The sequence below is a fragment of the Ochotona princeps genome, chromosome 2 (genome assembly GCF_030435755.1).
Source record: "Ochotona princeps isolate mOchPri1 chromosome 2, mOchPri1.hap1, whole genome shotgun sequence".
NCBI classification, from domain to species: domain Eukaryota; kingdom Metazoa; phylum Chordata; class Mammalia; order Lagomorpha; family Ochotonidae; genus Ochotona; species Ochotona princeps.
In genome coordinates, this window is record NC_080833.1 from 62,557,020 (window position 1) to 62,577,238 (window position 20,219).

Consider the following 20,219-nt stretch of genomic DNA (forward strand, 5'->3'; position numbering starts at 1 on the left):
TAGAAATGACATGATAATAATAATAATAATAATAATAATAATAATAATGGACTTAAATACCCTACTTTCAACAATGGACGGATCAGTCTACAAACCTACAAAAATAAAGGCATGGAAACAACACAGCTGATCAACAAGAGGACTAGATAAAGAAACTGTGCTATGTCTGCTCAATGGAATACTACTCAGCCACTAAAAACAATGAAATCCTACCATTTGCAACCAAATGGTCCCAACTAGAGATCATTATGTTCAGCAAAATAAATCAATCCCCAAAAGACAAATATCATAAGTTCTCTCTGATATAAGGCAACCTTAATGCAAAATACAAGATGAATAACCCTTTCAATACTGTTTTTGCTATATCTCATGGGTTTTAATATTTTTGCTTTTATTTTCATTCCTTCAAAAAAGTTTTTTTTTTCTTTCATATTAATTTCCTCACTGACTCATAGATCACAGTAGCATGGTTTGTTTCAAGAAGGTTTTTTATTTCTTTTTCATTTCTTCAGTGATACATTGGTTATTCAGTGTTATTTAACTTCATGTTGTTAATTTTTCTATTTCTTCTTCCTGTTGTCTTTATTTTATTGCTTTTCATTTAAGGGAATTTATATTAACTGTGTAACAGATGCTATCATATCCAGATGTGAAGATTCAACGTAGAAGTCCTACTTCCAGATCAAAAATGGACTCCCAATGAGACTGTTAAATATATCTTGACAATAGGATGTTGGACTCTCTGCCATTGTCCATATCTACAATGTCAGAATGCACTTAAATAGCAGAATGATGGACCTATGACAAAAATAAAACAAAACAACCCACTTGCGATACAAGGACTTCAGCTAATTCATTAATCAGCCTCTTGTGCCTTACAAATACAAATCACTGTCTCCACTGCTACTTCTTCGATTTGAGGTTCCTTCTCTGGGATATGGATTATTGCAATAGCCTCTTCACTGGTTCCATTGTTTGTATTCCTGCCTCGAGTCTGTTCTTAATATAGAACTAGAACAATCATCATCATCACACTTCTGCTATGCTCAAAACCAACATCTCTCCATTTCACTCAGAATAGAAGGCAAGGTCTAAGGACAATCTGTAGGTTCTGGCCTTCCATCAGCTTGATGATGTCATCTCATGTTACTCTCTCCTATACTCAGTGCATTGATTTGCATCAGCATGCTTAAAACCTTTGCTTTAGCTGTTGTTACTTAATGGAACCCCTTTGTCCTTCTGACTCCATTGCTTTCTTTAAATGCTTTCCCAGTTTTCTCAGAAAGACACATCCTCACAGAACTGCAGTTTTGGCTTCTCTCTCTACTGTGGTATTCTCAGTTTCCTCTGACCTGATTGGCTTTATTTTTCCCCCATGGCAGTCATCTCTTTTTAATACCTGACTCACTTAGGCCGTAAGCATCAGGAGAGTAAGAATCTTTGTCTGTTTTTCTTTACTGCTACGTGTTAAAAGTTTAGAATAGTTCATATATGCAATAGTTGAGTTGTAGATTAAATAGATATTTGTAGGATGCCTAAAAGAATGTATGACAAAATATGATTTTCCTTTTCTTCATTCTTGGTATTAAGTTTTTTTTTTAAAAAAAATACCAAGATCCATTGATAGTCAGTAACTTTCAAATATGACTAACACACATTTTCTCAACCTTTTTCACTCTAAACCACAAAATCACATTGTTTCTCCTTGTCACATTCTCTCTTAACTCAGATAATTCAGATTCATCTTTCAGTTCATTAAATCACAATTTTTCTACTTATCACCTTAATTTTTAATCACTTATTATTTGCTTTGGAACATTCTATTTAATTCATTTTCATGCATGCCTGGACATTTTCATTTTTTATTTTTGTGAATTTTTTATCTTTAATTCTTTAAACACTTTAATATTTTATGTTCTAATTCTACTCATATTCATATCTGACTCTATTGAATACCTCATCGTGATGTTTAAAGTTTCCATTGATTTTCACAAAGAACAGTGTTCTTGTATGTTCAGACATCTCACTTCATTGATTTTAGTCTGTGGAAATGTGGTGATATAAATTGAGGAATGCTTCATCTAGTTAAAATTTACATTTATTTCTGTTGGCAGCAATGGGTACTACCTAGACGGGGTCATTTTAGACATTAGTAGGACCCCAGTCTGTTTGATGATTTCCTGCTTTGTTGCTCACTCCTGTGTGAGTTACCTGATTTTGGCAGTGGTATGTACTACCCAGAGTTTCCCACGTGCTTCCTGCTCATTTCCTCATTTTGATTTTAGTCTGTGGGCTTAATTTTCATTTTTGGGGGGAGAGACAATTTCCTTTACTTCCAATAGGCTCATCAAAAACAATACATAAAACAGTTCAAAATTGACTGTTATGCCATTATTTCTTTTTTAGAGGACTCCTCCAAGTATTTAAATCCCTCATAATGATGGATATGAAAATGTAGACAGTATTTTTCATTTTTTTCTATTTCTTTCTCTCGCTTATCCATCAGGTCTTTTTTCTAAGTTATGACTGGTGAACTTACGTCCTTTTTGATCAATAATAGTATGGTCTAATAACAGGAACAGCAATAAAAATAAACACTACTTAGTATTTACCTTTACAAAATTTTAGTACACTATACAGGCTACTTTGTTTAAAACTCACAGTTCCAATTTTATACTCAAGGAAATCATGAGTTAGAGAAACCATGTACTTTTGCGTGGATGATCACACTGTTAATACGTGGTGCATTTAGGATTGTGTTTTTTTCAACTCTAAACCCAAGCTCATATGCAGTGTGTTACACACATGTACTTTGTACCTCTTAATTTGTCTTGATAAATTAAAATTCTTACCTTACTGTACATGGGCTTTTGCACACAAATTATATGGGTTTTAATTTGTTAACTAAGACACATAATAACCGTTCTTTGCCCTAGTGAGTTGCTGTCAGTAGGACAAGACTGGATTTTCCCTCTGAGGGAGGCGCCTGGGCAACTCCTCTGGCAGGACACAGACCCTCCAGATTAGCGCAAGAAGCATGATAGGAAACAGCCCAGAATAGGCCATGGGAAGTTTCCCACTGGCATACATTTGGCACGGGTCAGGGGCAGACCAGGGTGAATCAGTACATGTCACCCACTGGCAAATCCAAACACCAGAACGGAGTGTGGGTCGGGCCGGGTCTGGACGCGACAAAAGCAGTGCACATTATGGAATGCCAGGGTGAGGTTGCCTGTACTGGATTTGACTGCAGCACCCAACCTGCATGAGTGAGAACCAGGAAGAGAAGGGCAGAGCCGGCACTGGGATTTAGGGGCTGGTCCCCTCGCTGGACAGCTACTGCCACTGGAGAGCGTGGGCTGGGATGGGGACAGACCAGACTAAGCAAGGCTACAACACCTGTGCACCGCATGTGGACTAGATCAGGGAAAAGCCAGGCTGGGCAGATTATCCCTGCTGGTGCAGGCATAAATTTGAATGGGTGAGGGATGTTTGGGCTTAGCTGCAACATCAGCTGGCAGAAGCTGGCTCTGGGGGCTAATTCTGTCAAGTCAAATCATGGAACCACCCGAAGAGTGCATAAACCAGGACTGAGAGAGACCCAGGAGGGAAATAGTGGGTTCCCCCCTCTTGGGTCACTACTCCCGTGGGATGGCATGAAAACTAGGACGGGGGCCAGGGTGGCTAGACAGAGAGGCACTCAACAACATCCGTGAGGGCTAGATAGTTGAGTTGGTTAGATAGAACTAAGCTTTAATACTCATTGACAAATACAAGAGCCAATTGGGATGTGGGACAGACTGGACTAGTCTGCTATACACATTGGCAAACCAGGATGGGGGCGGGCCTGGTGGAGGTTATTGTGGATCACCCCAACTAGGCTGCAGCTCCCACTGGATGATGTAAGCGCCGAGTATGTGCTGAGCAGAACCAGGCTGGACTGCAACACCCACTGGTTCCAGTGCAAGTCGGGACTGAAAACAGAACCAACCCAGCATTTGCAATCAACCACCAGTTGATTGTGGCGATGGACTGTGCTGGGCACTGTGGTTGCTGGAACATACATGAATCTGGTCTGGGAGTGACTCAGAGTTTCTTTGGGGATCTTCCTGGTCGAACTGCTGGACTCAGAATCCTTGCCAAGAAAAGACAGAAGACAGAACAAGTCGATCAACCACCTCAGCTATCTGTTGGCAGCGAAATAATGGGCGAATGAAGACTCTATGATGGACTGTCTCAATCAGTGGATTCTGCAATGACCTCATCGAGCTGGGAGTGACGAGACTGGCGGCGATTCGTAGCTGGAGAACTATTAAAACCACTTGGGCAAGTATCTCAGAGTATGCTCCACATCCGGGACTTGGGGTGGGTGGGAAACCGGGTGGGGCTTCTCCCTCAATATCCCCCTTTACCTCTGATACATGAAGGAAACAATATGGACATGCTGGTCTTACCCACTTCCCTATAGCCCTTGAGCCTTTTTTTTTTTTTTACCGTAATTGACTATGTAAAGATTGTCAACAATACAATGTAATAATAGTAAAAAAAAGATTGGCTTTTCCTGCATATATAAAGGGCTGTTGTCAAAAAACATGCTAGAAGGCAGTCATATGCAGTTTTATTTACATACACTGCACTACCCCACCTCATCCAATAAATAACATCAACCTCACATGCCACAGTGTTGATTGCTGGGTTAAAACTACACCTAGAGGTCAACAGGAACCTATCATTTTTTTCCCTGCATGTTTTATACATTAACCCTTTTACTCCCCTTTTTCCATTTTCAAAACTTTTACCATAGCCAGTTTCAGGTTTTTTTTATTGTCTTATTATTTGTTTTCCTGCTTAAGCAAAGTCAGTAAAGTGATCAGTAGACAGCAATGTCCTTTCCTTTGAACTTTTGCTTAAACCTAAAACCTCTCTTTGGAGTCTGTGATGAGGGCACATAATTCTTGTTTCCCACCTCTGGGAGGTTACCTGGCTGTGCTTCAGGGGAGTGGGAGCAGCTGCAAAGCAGGGGAGCTCAAGGGATACCCCGGGAGATCTAAATGATTTGCTCTAAACTCCTTGAGGATAACAAAGAGGATAATAACAACCCAGCACACTTACTGCTTAGTGTGTTCCAAGCACTTTTCTAAGAACTTTTATTAGTTTCATCTCATCTTTATTATCCTTTGAAATAGAGTGCACTATGGTTCAGATATTATAGGTAGACAAAAAAACTGAATGTCATAATCATTAATACATTATTCTTTCCAAGTCACTAAGTTGTATGTTAAAGGGTTGGAATACAACCACAGCTAATTACAGAATCAGGGGACTCAAAAGCATACTTATGCATAAAGCGTTGCTGTAAATAAATATGCGGCCATTCCAAATGCTTTAGGGAATCTGTTCTTAGAAGTCTTTCAAACATTTATATCTTGACCCATTGATTTTTTAGGAGCTTGAAAGCAAGCTGCTGTAGTGGTAGGAAACGTTTTACCTTCTTTATTGAGTGTTTACATTGAACAGGGAATATATTGTTTTTGGAGAAGTTAAGACAGCAGTTAGATTTCAGCCTTGAAATGAACTAATTCTAATTCTGCCATTGCATGTAATTCAGAATACTTTCCTCTAGAGGGTGATGCCTCATTATGTTGTACCAATTATCAAAATGCATGATAGCATATGGATTCAAAATTCTATCTAAGTTGAAAAGCAAAAAATACATGACATTTCTGTAAGTATGCACACTTGGCTTTTGATAACTCAAAAAGAGAAATAAAAGAGGTGTTCTGAGATTTTTTTTACTAATCTTACAGGGGTTCTTTTTATCTTTTCTTTAATATCCATAAAACATGATTTCAAAAACTGGCAGGAAAGAGAATAGAATGTTTGCAAAGTACAAGATAAATAAGAAAATACAGAAACAATGTATTCAGAATTAACTAACTTTTTCTAAATTCAACACATTTTTAAAGCTAATTACATCTATTTCTGGTACTTACTAATGGCAGCTAAGAAGCCACAATGACAACATTTTGTGATTTTAAGTAGAGTGGTACCTACCATATGCTATAATTCCAAGCACACCAAACATGAAGAACCAGAAGAGGAATCCAGCTATAAACCTCATGAGAATCAGAAACATCCAGCTAAGGATCATGGCAATAATCAGGCCCCTGGAGGAGAAATCCACAACAAATGAAAGGTCAGATGCGCTAAACCTAACAGAAACAGAGAGGCAACACATCTTTTTGTGCAAAATAATTGTCTTGTTTTACTTGGCTACAGGAACATTAGCAATGATAAAAAGTACACACCATTATTTCCATTAAGACTTTTGCATAACATGGTATTGGGGATTTTATATATGAGTCATCTCTTGTATGTCCAGGTAAACCAGAGTATGGTGTCACCATTTGTCAATGAAAAATACAATTATTCTAATATTGAATATTAGCTTAAATGTCACAGTTGCCAGTCCTATTTGCCTTTCTTCATATCTGCCCCCTATGAGGTAAAACGTAAAAACCACCATGTTGGATTTGTGCTGTTTTATCTACTTGGTGAATAAAAGAAACTTTGCACAACATGGTTATTTACAAATGAGGCTAGAAAGACAAGTAAGGAGTGAAACAACGAGGGAAAAAACCTGCCTACTCAGTTCCTGCACTCATGACTTTGTACTCACTGTTTCCATGATCGAATTATTTCAGATTGTTTGTGGTGCCTGATATCATCAGATATCTCTTCTAGGCCCCTCATGATTTGTGGAATATTATTTAAAGTCACAGTTAGGCTTCTCTGTTTCCTGGGCCATGTGATTTTATCACATACTTAATAGCATGACTATTTTCCTATCAGCTTCAGTTTCTTTCTGGAGTTTAACTGAACTACTAGGAAAACTTCTTTTTCCACAAATATTCAGGTTAAGTTCGCACTGGAATATTCTGATGTAGTTTCCTCAAACAAAACTCCCTAAGATTAGCAACTTCACTAACGTTCTGTTAAGAACTGACATCTCTGGTGTTGTCTGCAGGTTATAAAGCAACAGACAGAGCCTGGTACATTTTTATTGAATTTATTGTCTCATGTGTTATCTTTAAAATGAAAGCCTTAATTACTGTCACTGGATAGATGGCAGCATGGCATCAAAGTGTCTTCTTAGGTCAAAATCTTGTGGAGCCTATGCTTTTAAAATTCAGAAGCCATTCCCTCTTAAATGAGAAATACTTTCATGAATAAATCTACAGTGGAGTTGAAGGATTATTCTATGGCATAGCCCAAAGTAAATATCTGAAGAAATCATGGGTGGGGGAGGGAGAAAGAATGTGCTTTATTCTGTCTTATAAAGTTTTGTATAAAATTCTAATTGAGTAAATCTCAGTGTGTTAATACTCTGATAGTATGCTTATAAAACAGATAAGAGCATAGGGGATGAAAATCAAGGGAGGTGTTGATATTGTAGTGGTATGAGTGGTGTTGGGTGGGAAAGTTTTAGTGTATGCACTAGGAGTTTGATAAGCAGGAGTCTACCCTAATGTACACTTGTGTTCAGGTCAAAGTGTGAGAGGCAAATGAAGAAACATAGAAGCTATATATTGGATTTGAGAATAGGGAAACAAATTCAACTACTGTCAAATATAGACTATGTTCTGCTAGGGAAGTATATCCTAACACATTGAATATATAATCATTGTGAGTATTTAAGATAAACTATGAAAATAAACGAATGAGTTTTACAGCTCTAAAACTACTCAGTAGTACCTTTCTCACATACAATTTTGACTTTATTAAGAATGATACAATTAAATGTAATTTATGGATCTTGGTCCCTAGTGTGTTTGTATTTTCTGTGCATCTGTTATGCTACATACACAACACCAGAGGTGAGGAAAACAAAGGCAAGTTAGACACAGTTATAATAAAGAGCTCATAGTTTATTAGAAGGAAAGTCAAGCAAATTAAATAGAAAATGGTAGGTTGTGGCAGAAGGGAAATGTGTCTGTGTGTACATAGTTCTACCACTCTTTCCTGCTCCTCCAAAATAATTAATTATAGCTTGCTAAGATGGAAAAGTGTCAATTACACCAACGTGAATATTAGAGATGAGATGAAGGATACACCAGAAAAAAGAATGTGCAAAAACAGGGGGTCAAACAGCCTAGTGTGGGGACGTTACTTGCTATGTTTATAATTTAGAGTCAGTCAAGAAGCAAAGATGGAAATAATTTGAGAAGCTCAGCTTGGTCAAGTGGTAAATGGCCTTTAAATATCTGAAGAGGTATTGAATTTATTGATTGCTCATTAAGGAAATCTACAGCTTTTAAACACTAGAAGGTAATACAGAAGCCATCCATTGACTTCAGTGCAGTGACTACATTTCCTAAACTTTGCAGCAATGTAAACATGTCTGGAAAGGCCTCTTCCTCTTTCTTTATTTTTAAGCTTCTTGAAACTAGAATGATCTTTGATGATGATGATGATCATTATATGAGAATAAAAGAACCAGAGAGAGGCAGGTGTTGTGGCACATCAGGTTAAACTACTGTTTGTGGTGTCAGCATCCCATATCATAACGTCCAGGCAATTCTGCTGCTGATCCTGCTTCCTGCTGATGTACCTAGGAAATAATTGAGAGATGGCCCAAGGACTTGGGTCCTTGCCACACACATGGGAGATGCTGGTTCTTAGGTTTGACCTGACTCAGATCTGACTATTGTGGCTATTTGAAGATTGAACTAATAGAAATCTCTCTCTCTCTCTCTCTCTCTCTCTCTCTCTCCTTTTCTCTGCTCCTCTACCTTTTAAAAGTTGGAAAAAAACTTTTAAAAAAATCAGAAAATAACGCAACACCCACTATAGCATGTGATGAGAAGCACATAGGCACTACAGAAATTTTGTATTTTATAACCTTCTGCTAGTCCTGGACATATTTCCAAATACTGTTTCCCATCCTTACTCAATCTGAGAAAGAAAAATCAGAAACTGAGTTGTGAGTCAACTTGATATCAATTAACCAAAGCAGGGACTCTGAAGAAGTTTTTCTACAAAGATAATTCTGAATGGGGCTGGGGAAGAAACACTTACATAAGAATCCAATGCCAAGTTGTTACATAGTCTTCAAATACTTTCAGTCCAACTGATCTTGCTTCAAGGATTTTATTGACACCACTGAATTCAAAGAGAAAAATTATTTTTGACTTCCATTAAACACAAATATGCTTGTTATGGCAAAAGGGACTTACAAACTGTTGCTCAAAAAGTGTTTTTAGAAATCATGCATCAGTTTTGACTTTTTCCATAACCACAACAATTCAGGAAACCTAATTTCAGAATACCTCCAAAGGTGGGTGAACCTGCTTAAGCTGTCTATAGCTACACACAGGGAGAACCTGGCTCTCTAAGATAATAAACAAATGTTTTCCTAATGAATGCATGCTGCAGAAACTTCATTGTAAGAAATGAATCAAAATGACGATCAGCTTTTAACTTGCAAAATCCACAGAGTCGAGAAAGAACATCATCTTTAATTCCCTTTCCTAATCCTCTGACGGCAGCCCTGCAGCTGGCATGCATGAAGGAGGACATATTGAAAGTGCACAAATCATTACTGTCCAATGTGATGGAGGTGAACACATGCATATAAACACAACACTGTCAGCCCCTTTCCTCTGTTTCAGCTGTAATGTCTCCTGCTTCCCCTAAGCACTACGTTGCTTTTGGCATAATAATTTTCTAAGCTTTTTTGTTAATTTTACCACTCATGTATACCTACTTGTAATATTCTTTTGTCATTTCTTTAACACAGCTTTATATTTCTGAAATGCACACATGTTGTTGTTTATTCTCTAAATATGCAGATGCTACACTACAATAGACTGCAATATCTGTGCTGAAAAATCCGTTCAAGGAACAGAAGTAAAATTTTTAGAACATCTTTGTTTTTTCATTGTTAATTCAATTGAGCTGTGTGATTATCCTCTGTGTGTGTGTCTGTACATATGTGTGTAAGTATGTATGCCCAATAATGAGAAGCACTCTGCATCTATATCCAAGGAATCAGCAAGTTGACTGCACTACAGTTAGTATACAGAAATTTGTTATGTACCATGCACTTTCTTATCTCATGTTTCTATACCTGTTTATGAAAAATTTAACCTATCTGAAACACTTAATTGCTCTTTTTAATTTATTCTGCTTCTCTTTTAACTCATACATCAAGTTCTCCAATATAGACATTATATTAATATATAATTATTTCCCTCTAACCATTGCCTTAATAGAGGTGTTAGTATTAGGTAAAATAAAAGCATGCAAATAATTGCAAATAGGATAAAATAAACATACTTTGCAGCCTGTCGGAGTTCTATCGCATTTCTTGTCTTTCCACTTCCATCTTCGAATAGTGTTCTACTGCCTACTGTTAAAGTGCCATTTTTAGTAGAGAAGTCAGGGAAGCATCTCTGGAGAACTGCAAAAAATAAATTCAAATTATGGTAATCACTTCTCTGCCTCTTTTGTTGTGTCCTTCCTTTCTTAAGCTGTTACTTGTGATCAGACCCTCCTAAACATGAAGATTATTCATGAGAGGCAGCTAATCACCCACTGACTGATGACCTGCAGGTTTTCTGTTGGCTTTAAAATTAAAATAAGGACAAGTACAATCACAATAAAAAGCTACATTCTTAACTGGAGAATTTTATACTCAATGTATTCATTAGGTTCTCACCAATGAGATGCATAACATAAGTTATTTAGGAGTAATCATGACCCAAATTGCTCTTGGTAAATATTTTAACAAAAAGGCTATATTCATTTATATGACTGAATAAGATAATTTACCAAAAGTACAAGCAGTTAAAGTCAAAATAAACAAGTGAGACGACATCAAGCTGAGAAGCTTCTGTACAGCAAAGGAATGATCAATTAAGTTAGAAAGAAACCAACAAGAAAATCTTTGCACACTATACAACAGATAGTGGGCTAATATCCAGGATTTACAAAGAGCTTCAGAAACTCAGTGACAGCAAACTAAACAACCTGTGAAAAAATAGGTGAAGGAAATGAACAGACATTTTTTTAAAAGAACAAATTCATCCAACTAAAAAACATAAAAAATGCTCAGGCTCCCTACTAATCAGGGATATACACATTGAAGTTGTACTTGACTGCAATGAGATTCGTCTATATTCAAAGCTCTATTTAACAACACCTGCTGGCGTGTATGTGGGGAACAAGACCACTTCTCTCACTGTTGGTAGGAGTATAGGCTAGTACAACCACCATGGAAGTCAGTATGGAGAGTGCTAAGAAAACTGAAAATTGATCTATTGTGTGACCCAGGAAAGTGCATCACGACTTTGTAGGTATAGACAAAGCTATAAAGCCCAGTATTCTATTGTCAAGATATGTAAACAGTTTCATTGGGAGTCCATCTTATTTTCAGAAGTAGAGATGCATACTGCAATGTGTCTTCACTTCACAGTACAGTTGCCTCCATAATACAGTTCCTCTAGATAAATATATCTCTCTATATAAATGTATATACATATTACCTACATATCTATAGGCAAGAGGAAATCCCTGAGCCTAAAGAATCATATCACAAATTATTTTAAAAAATTGTTTAAATCTTGGGTATTTCTTAGGCAAAATTTTGACAGCTGGAGATGAATAAATAATTCCTTGGAAAATGAGAACCGCCTCAAACCTAAAAGTACTATGACAACTATAGCTTCACTTGTAAATAATTAATAATTTGCCTTCTGCTCCACTTTTCCATTTCCACATTTTTAAAGAAGATTGGAAATTGAAATTTTGAAGCTATCAGAAGAGGTCCATACTTTGTAGGCCAGCATAATTTCTAAGAGTTAACACATTGATCAATCTTCTGTGGACTTATTTTTATTAAATAAAAATAATATTACGAAAATAATGACACAACATAATATATAGATGTAAAATAAATAAGAATACAATATAAATATATAGTATATATTCATAAAATATAAAATAAATATAATACAGAATATATAAAATCAATAATATGAAAAATACAAAAATAAAGATAAAAGTCAAAACTTATTTTTGTAAAAGTAATTTGCTTACAAATATATTATTGAAAACTCTTAAATAGCAATTTTTAAAGAAATAAGGAAAATCATAAAGGAAACTTGAAAGAAGTGGTAAGGGAAATTAAATTATCATTTTCATATTTTTCTTAAGAAGCACTGCTGACATCCATGGAATTATACGAAATTTAAAGCAGAAAATATTAAAGTAGTTGATGCACAAGAAGAGGAACTACGTTTTTAGCTAGCTTTTCCCACCTTTCCTGACTTATATGATCTCATGTTTGCCCATGGACAGCTTCTGTAGTACTTATAATGTATGGCTGGTCTCTTCAGTGGCTGTGCTCTCTGGCTCTCCGGTTCTTCTCGCCGTTGGGAGGATTTCACACATCCATCTCTGGCTGTGGCGTCTGCTCCTGCGCAGTCCAGTCAGCGCTCTGACCTGCCCCACGATATCGTCTTCCCACTGATCCCAATGTTGACGTACTTGGTGGATATTTTTAGTTTTCCTCCTGCTTGAGCCCATTATCCAGAACAGTGCTTGGCACATGGAAGAATTCAGCCAGTATTTGCTGCTGAATAAGTTAACTTTTTCTAAAGTCTTTAAAATAAGACATCCCTTTGTCTCTATTATCCTTAGCAATTTTATGTTAATATGCTATTAATACAAGAAAAAATTGTCAATGTAGTTCATAGATAGAATTCTAGTAGTACAATGATTTTCTTTTTTTCCCTATTTCCTTCTTTCCTTCCTTCTTTCCTTCAATTTTTGAGATGACATGTTGAATTTACGTTCTAGTTAATGGTTTAATGCTCCACTAAAAACTAGTTTGGGGAAAAAATAAAAGACCACAGTTCAGTAGCAATATAAAAAATAGCAAATGAAAACATCCATTTCACTCATATATAGTAAATTTTAATATAAACACACATCACATATCACATTGTGTGCCATTCTTAACCACTGGTTTGACAAAGATAGAACACGAAGTTTGACAGAACTGTTTGTGGCAATATCAATACACACAAGCACTTTCCCCACTCTTCTCCCCTCCCCTCCCTCCCTTCCTCTTCCCTCTCCTTTGCTTCAGGGACTTTATGACATAAAGAGTGATGGGAGCATTTAGGATATGTATTTGATGGAAGTTACATCAGTGGTACTCTCTACTCAAATGATGATGGTTGCCTTTCCTCCATTTTAAAAGAAGTACACACTTAGGTAGAAAAATAGAGGGTCAGAAAATGAAAGAAAAAGGGAGAAAACATCTACAGCTTCATCATCCTCGAAACAGCTACTTGACATTTTGGTATGTTTTGTCACAATGTTTTTGTTGTTTATTTTGAATTTAACAAGATCTTCATTATAACTAATACAACAGTTTGTAATTTTTAGCATTATTTTCTTATATATTTGTCATTATTAATAATTCTGAAACCATTCATTTAATGACTAAATCATAATGTATTTAAGCATTTTATCGCTTTTGGATACTAGAAGGTTTCTCTTTTTTCTCCTTTTTTTTGGGGGGGATACTTTGAACATTTAATGGATCTCTTTGTGTCAAGTTTTCTCTGTCATTATTATTAGATTCTTAAGAAAGGAAAATAAATGACTCTTTCATTTTCTTCTAAACAGTATTACTTTAAGCAAACAATATTAAGACAATGAAATATCAATTCATTTGTATGACATATAGTTTAGATTTCAATTATAAAGAGATGTTAATATATTACCTTCATCCTCTATGCAACTTATTTTGAAAATATTTGGTTATTTATTTGAAAGTCAGAGTTACAGTGAGAAAAGGAGAAACAGAGACTCCTTCTGACTGCTATTTCATTCCCCTGATGGCTCCACTGGCAAGGAATGGTCCAAGCCAAGTGGATGAGCCGGAAGTCTCTGGGTTCTCCAATACACTGCACAGCCCCAAATATCTGTGATATCCACTGCCCCTCTCAGGGAGCTGGGTTAACAGTGGATCAGCCTGTGTTGGAAGTAGATCAGCCAGGACTTAAACCGGCAGCTGTATGGCGTGCCAGCTCTTCAGGCGGCAGCTTTGCTCACTCTGCCTGTTCCCCAGGCAAGTTCTGAAAAAACATTTTAACTGAATTCAGGAGTAGGTGTGTCTGGGTGTGTCCATGTGTGTTTATATTTGGCCATAGAGCAACAAGTAATTAATTTATCTTTTGAAAATCAAATTTCAATCTATTCCTTGAGAATTTATGTAACAAAATCCAAAAGTTGCAGAGTTCCTTTGGAAATCAGCCTGGCTGCAACCAGAGGACGGGCTTTGCTTCACCTTGTGTTCTAACGGACTCCGGGGCCTTGCCCAGTCACAGGGCCTTTTTTTTTTTTAATTTCAGTTTCATCTATTATGAAACAAGAATACTTAATTAAATGAATTCTCAGTGGATTCTGTGTTCCAAAGTAAAATAATTACCACTTACAAGGTTTGCCTGGAAAAATTGCTTTTGGACAATCATTATCCAGTAAGGTTTCTGAGATAGTCTGAAACAGAAAAAGAAAAAAGTTAGCATTTCAAAATCTATGTGATGACTATTGTCATCTCAATACAAAATTTTTTCCTTTAAAAATTTAACTGGATAGTGACACTGAAATCCCCATTAGTTACCCTGATGATAATAATTGACAAATGATCTAAAATATGTTAACTGCAATACAATCAAATTAACAATAATAAAACAGACTCTCTAAAACCATCTTCCATCTGCTTGTTCACTGCCTGAAATGCTTGCGACATCCAAGCCTGGGTCAGGCCAAAGGCAAAAATCAGGGACTCTGTTCTGTTTTCCCATATGGATGGCAGGAACCACCAGCTGCCTCCCAGACACATTAGCAGAAAGCTGAGTTAGAAGTGGAGTCGCTGACACCTGAACCAACACTCTGATTGGTAGGTGGGCACCTTGAGCACCAGGTTAACATGTGGCACCTCGATCCCTGCACCCTCGCACGTGTGCTTTATTGGGACGATGCCATCAGCTCTCACTTCCTAAGTGATCTAGGAGCTTCTTTAGTAATAAATGTTCATGTCACACCTGAGGTGGAGACAAAGTAACATTCCTTAGTTTTTGCTTAAAAATAAATACTCATTACTATGTCAATTAATTCCATAATGATGTAAATTTTTGCTGATGGTATGTTGGAGCTTTCAATTGACTGGGATGATACTCTGCTGGCTCTGTCTTCAGACCAGAGAGGGTATACCTAAGAAGCCGTTGAACTTGACTGGACAATAAGATGTTGGACTCTATGTTTGGTATACGCTTGCAATGGGGGAATCTCAACTGAACTTGAGCTGTGGTTATGCAACAAGGTGGAGGAATCCACCATGGTGGGAGGGTTTGGGGAGGGGTGGGGAGAACCCAAGTATCTATGTAACTGTGTCACATAATACAATGTAATTAATGAAGTTAAATAATAAATAATTAAAAAAAATAAAAATAAATACCTTCATAAGCTTAGCAGAGGGCTTGCAGAACTGACGGTAGTATTCCCAGTAGCTTTCGTCCCTTTTGTACAATGTTTGTATTTCCAAATAGGTTAAAAATTTTTCTGGGCACTTAGAGACACAGATCTGTGAAGACAAGGAACGTAGTGTCAAGCACTGACCAGAACCAAGAAGAATCTATAAAGCTAGACTTCTATATTAACCATCAAAATGAAGAACAAAGAACAGGTTTTTTAATAAGAAATAAATTAGTTATCTAGTCTTATAAAAATGAAATCTCATGTGATAGTTACAAATCTACCAATCTCTGCTCTTTCTTTGGTGTTGATAATGTGTTAAAACATGATACTCTTGCAAAATCTGGATTTATTTAAACTTTTGATTTTGAGGTAACTATATATCCACTTGTAATTATGAGAAATAATAGAGATTCCACATACCTTTCATTCAATTTCCTTCAATGGCAAGAATTTACATAACTATGACACAGTATTATCACTAGGAAGTTTATAGTATTATAATCATCTACCCTTGCTCACATTCTACTCTTTCTATATTAATTCATTTCTGTATGTCTTTTGTAGTATCATTCTTTTCCATGATACAGTTGTGGAGATACAGAGATTCCTCCCTCCCCTTTCTGTTCCTCCCTGTCCATTTTCCCTTCCCTCCATTTCCTCCCATGTTGTCACAGAAGTGTAGTCCTTTAGTAACAGTTGCAAGTTTAACATTCTGCTATTTAGTTGTACCTGGTACTGCAGGCATAAGAAAAAGTAGAAAATCTAGCATCACACTGTTAAGGTGTATTTAACTGTTTCATTGGGATTCCTCCTTTTGCTGGAATAGAGATGCATACTGAAATTTATCATCACTTCCTGTTATGCTAGTCTCCATTATATAGTCTATCTATGAGCATATATGTATATATTTGCTTATCTTTATAGCTATTTGCTTTATATTTTGCATAACAGTTGTTTTACATCATTCATTTCTGTATGACTTTGTGTGTGTATGTGTGTGTATGCACGGACTTCTATGCATTATATCGTGTGTAGTTTCATGTGACCACCTCCACAGGTAGTGACAGACTTTTAGTAAAATCTTTTCCTATGATTTTCTGAATTAGTAGATAGGAGCATTATTCAAGACTAATTTTACCTGTATTGTTTTTGTATATTCAGAGTTAGTCTTGTTTCCTTTCCTATATATAAATGGTTATTGAAAATATTCTGAATATTAATAAATTATATCACTAAAAATTTTGACATAATTCTCAAAAGCTGTACTTAGGGTTTATGAGAGTAGGAAATGAACAAAATTAGGGTTCTTTGTTGCAATCAACCATTACTACAGTCATTTACCAGCACCATGTAAATCTAGGCAAAGAAGTCACCTATGCAAATATCTTAAATTAATGAGCTTTTGAGAACTATCAGTGCTAAGTCTGATCACTGTGTCACTCTACAGGGCCACAATGCAGTGACCAAAACTTTATTAGAGACCTCACAGAAAGAAGACAGAATCAGGGAAGAAGCATGTATCCTATCGGCTATTCTTTTGATTATAATAAAAAATAAAGTAATATGAAACCAAATGAACTGCAGCCAAGACCTGCACAACTCCCATTCATTCAGCACTTCTCTGTAGTTTTCTTCACTCTCCAACTTCCTCCTTTTCTTTGCTAACCATCCTCACTTTTGGCATCTTGCTGCCCATTTCTACTGAGCTGATAGCTCTCCATTTTTTAGAAATGTTCTTCCTGTACACAGGCACATTTGGTGTCAAATCACAAGAAACTGAGTAGAGAGGGGATTAACTGGATGCTTTAAAGTTCACAGTTAACGTGACTACTTTCTTATAGCAACAGGAGTCCAATTCTTTCTAGATGTTTTGATAGGATAAATAACTCATCTGCACATTTCATATTATGCATTTTCATCTTTCTTAATCTCTTACCAACACACATGAAAATACACACCCACAGGCTTCCAAAGTACACACTGTATATCTTCTGTAAAAGCTGAAGAGGGACTAGTATTTGACCTGGTGATTAACGTGTCAGTTGGGAATCCTGCTTCCACAGTTAAATGCCTGGGTTTGAGTTGCAGCTCTGCTCCTGATTTCTGTTTCCTGTTAATGTGCACCATGGGAGATTACCCATGATGGTTCACACTAGTTAGACTCTGCCAGTCATTAGACAGATTTGGACTCAATCTCAGCCTGGCCCATCCACAGTTGCTGAGGGCATTCTAAGAGTGAACCAAAGGAAGAGAATATTCTCTCTCTCTGTTTTTACACCTTTCCCCTCCATCTCAAATAGATGGGTAAAAAGAAGGCATATAGATAAAAATAAATAAATAAAAAGCTGAAGAACTATTTAGAGGCATTCACAGTATAAAACAGTTTAAGGTTAATATCAATGTAATGTAAAATGTTCACTGTAATTGGAGCTAAACTGAATAAAACAAACATATTCAGAAGCATCCTATAGATACTTAACAACATACTGTTATGATGTCAAAAGATAAGTGAACTAGTTCCCTGGCTGGGCACACTTATCATAAATAAAAGTGAGAACTGGATGCAGTAATGCTTTCTTGACACAGGGTCTACTAAATGCAGATCATGATGACATCTACATTGAAACACTTAGCCACAATGTATATTACACAGATAGAATACATGGATGCCACTCACAAATAAAATAATTAAAACAGCATCAAGTGGCTTGTTAAAAAGAATGTATCAAATTTCATTAGATACAAATAAGTTGTTAAAACAATACAATAAGTGTTTTCTCTCTCTAATCAGATCCATTTGTTCACTTTATATAGGGTGTTGATAAGTAGCAATCAACATATAATTAGACAAAAATAAAGTCGCATTGAAGTCAGGCATAGAAATTTATCTGCCTGTCATTTAAATGCTTATGACATATGCCTGGACTATGCTGGCAGTTAACTAAAATATAAAGAGTCAAAGTACAGTGTGATCAGTTTACAGCACTGCATGCCAGAACAAATGGAAGTCTGCATTATTGGCAGCTAAAATATGATTCTCTTTAAATTCCCATAAAGGGCATTTAAAAGTGGGTTCATTTTATTGGTTAATTGATTGGTTGATTTATACTTGAAAGGATGGAGAGAGATAGAAAGGAGGAGACAGAGAAATTTTCTGTCTTCAGATGCATGCTCCAAGTGGCCCAACTGCCAGAGCTTGGCCAGATCAATGCTGGAGCCAGGAGTCTTCATTTGGATCTCCCATGTGGTGGCAGGGATGCAAGCACTCCAGCCATCTACAGCCTCTAGTGGTAGTTTAATTCATATCACTACCAAAGGTGAACTTTGTAGTTCATTCACTAGTTTAAAAATTTATTTGTTTGTTTGTTTATTTATTTATTTATTTATTTGAAAGGTAGAGTTGGGGAAAGGGCGGGGGGGCGGAGACAGAAAGATTTTTCATCTGCTGGCTCACTCACCAAATAACTGCAACAGCCAATGCTGGGCTGGTCCAAAGCCAGAAATTAGGGGCTTCTTCCTGCTTTCCCACATGGGTACAGGGGCGCAACCATTTGAGCCATCTTCTACTGCTTTCCTAGGCCATGAGCAGGGAGCTGGGCCAGAAGTGGAGTATGCAAGACTCAAACTGACACTTATAAAGGACAGTGGTGCTGCAGGCCGTGGTTTTTTCTGGCACACCAAAGCGGCAGGCCTTTTATCACCATTTTCACATTTTCAGTTTAGATTGTCTTAGTATGGTAACATAAATTTTATTTTGGAGGTTGGGAGAGTGAGTTAGATTGCAGAGTCAAACACTGTGTGAAGTATAAAGGATAATCTAGAAAAATATTTGTGTAACTTAGAACAAAAAAGCATAATGTGCAAGTATTTGTTTATCACACAAATAATGGATTACATAATGGAATTACACAGTAGAAAAATTCCTGAACTCTGGAGTAAGAAGATACTAATTTCTTCATTAAACACTTACCACCAACATAGTACATGTTCAAAGCATTAGAGACACAGTAGCGAATCAAGCACATGTTTTTTTTTTTTTTGGTTGTTAAACAGCTATATCTTGTAGTAGGGAGAACATATAAAATATAGTATAAAAGTCTTTAACCTGAAAATTCAAACTAATAAATGTTCCTGACAATGAAACTTTTTGAACACCAAAATGACTCAAAAAGTTTCAGATTTCAGTTTTTCAGATTTCAGGTTTTAGAATTAGGGATGAATCCCCAGTAAAGTCTATGTAAATATTCCAAAATGTGAAAAACTGCAATTTGAATGACTTCTGATCCTAAACATTTTATATAATATGTATTCAACCAGTAAATGAAACATTTTCAGAAAGCATTAGTAAATATCAGGGGGGAAGTAAGGCTAGAAGGCAGGCTGGAGAGTGAGATACCAATTGTAAATCGGCATCAGCAAGACTTGAAGAAGGCCAGTGATCAAGCCAAGCATTCATTTGGAGGAAGAGCACTCCAGATGGGAAATATCTAAAGCTCTGAGGCAGGAGTTTTTATGGCTCCTTGGCCAATGGCAAGTGGGATCCCAGAGCTGTAATCCCAGAGACTGCGGTGTGAGACGCAGTCAGAGAGTTGGTCAGACAGTGGAGGATCTTACAGGCTTTCAGGACTTAGGCTTCAGGAAGAATAACTTAGAAAGACATGACTGCA

The 20,219-nt window shown here is 36.6% G+C and overlaps 1 protein-coding gene across 9 annotated transcripts in view; it reads right to left on the reverse strand.

Annotated features, from left to right (window-relative positions):
* Positions 1 to 20,219, reverse strand: part of SLC44A5 (solute carrier family 44 member 5) — a 369,267-nt gene that overhangs the window by 30,232 nt on the left and 318,816 nt on the right. For all 9 annotated transcript variants that reach the window (XM_058658158.1, XM_058658145.1, XM_058658136.1 and 6 more), the window contains 5 exons: positions 15,533 to 15,658; positions 14,511 to 14,571; positions 10,339 to 10,462; positions 9,079 to 9,162; positions 6,055 to 6,167 (listed from right to left, as the gene is read on the reverse strand). In XM_058658158.1, coding sequence (XP_058514141.1) covers positions 6,055 to 6,167; positions 9,079 to 9,162; positions 10,339 to 10,462; positions 14,511 to 14,571; positions 15,533 to 15,658 — 508 coding nt within the window. The remainder of the gene's footprint in view (positions 1 to 6,054; positions 6,168 to 9,078; positions 9,163 to 10,338; positions 10,463 to 14,510; positions 14,572 to 15,532; positions 15,659 to 20,219) is intronic.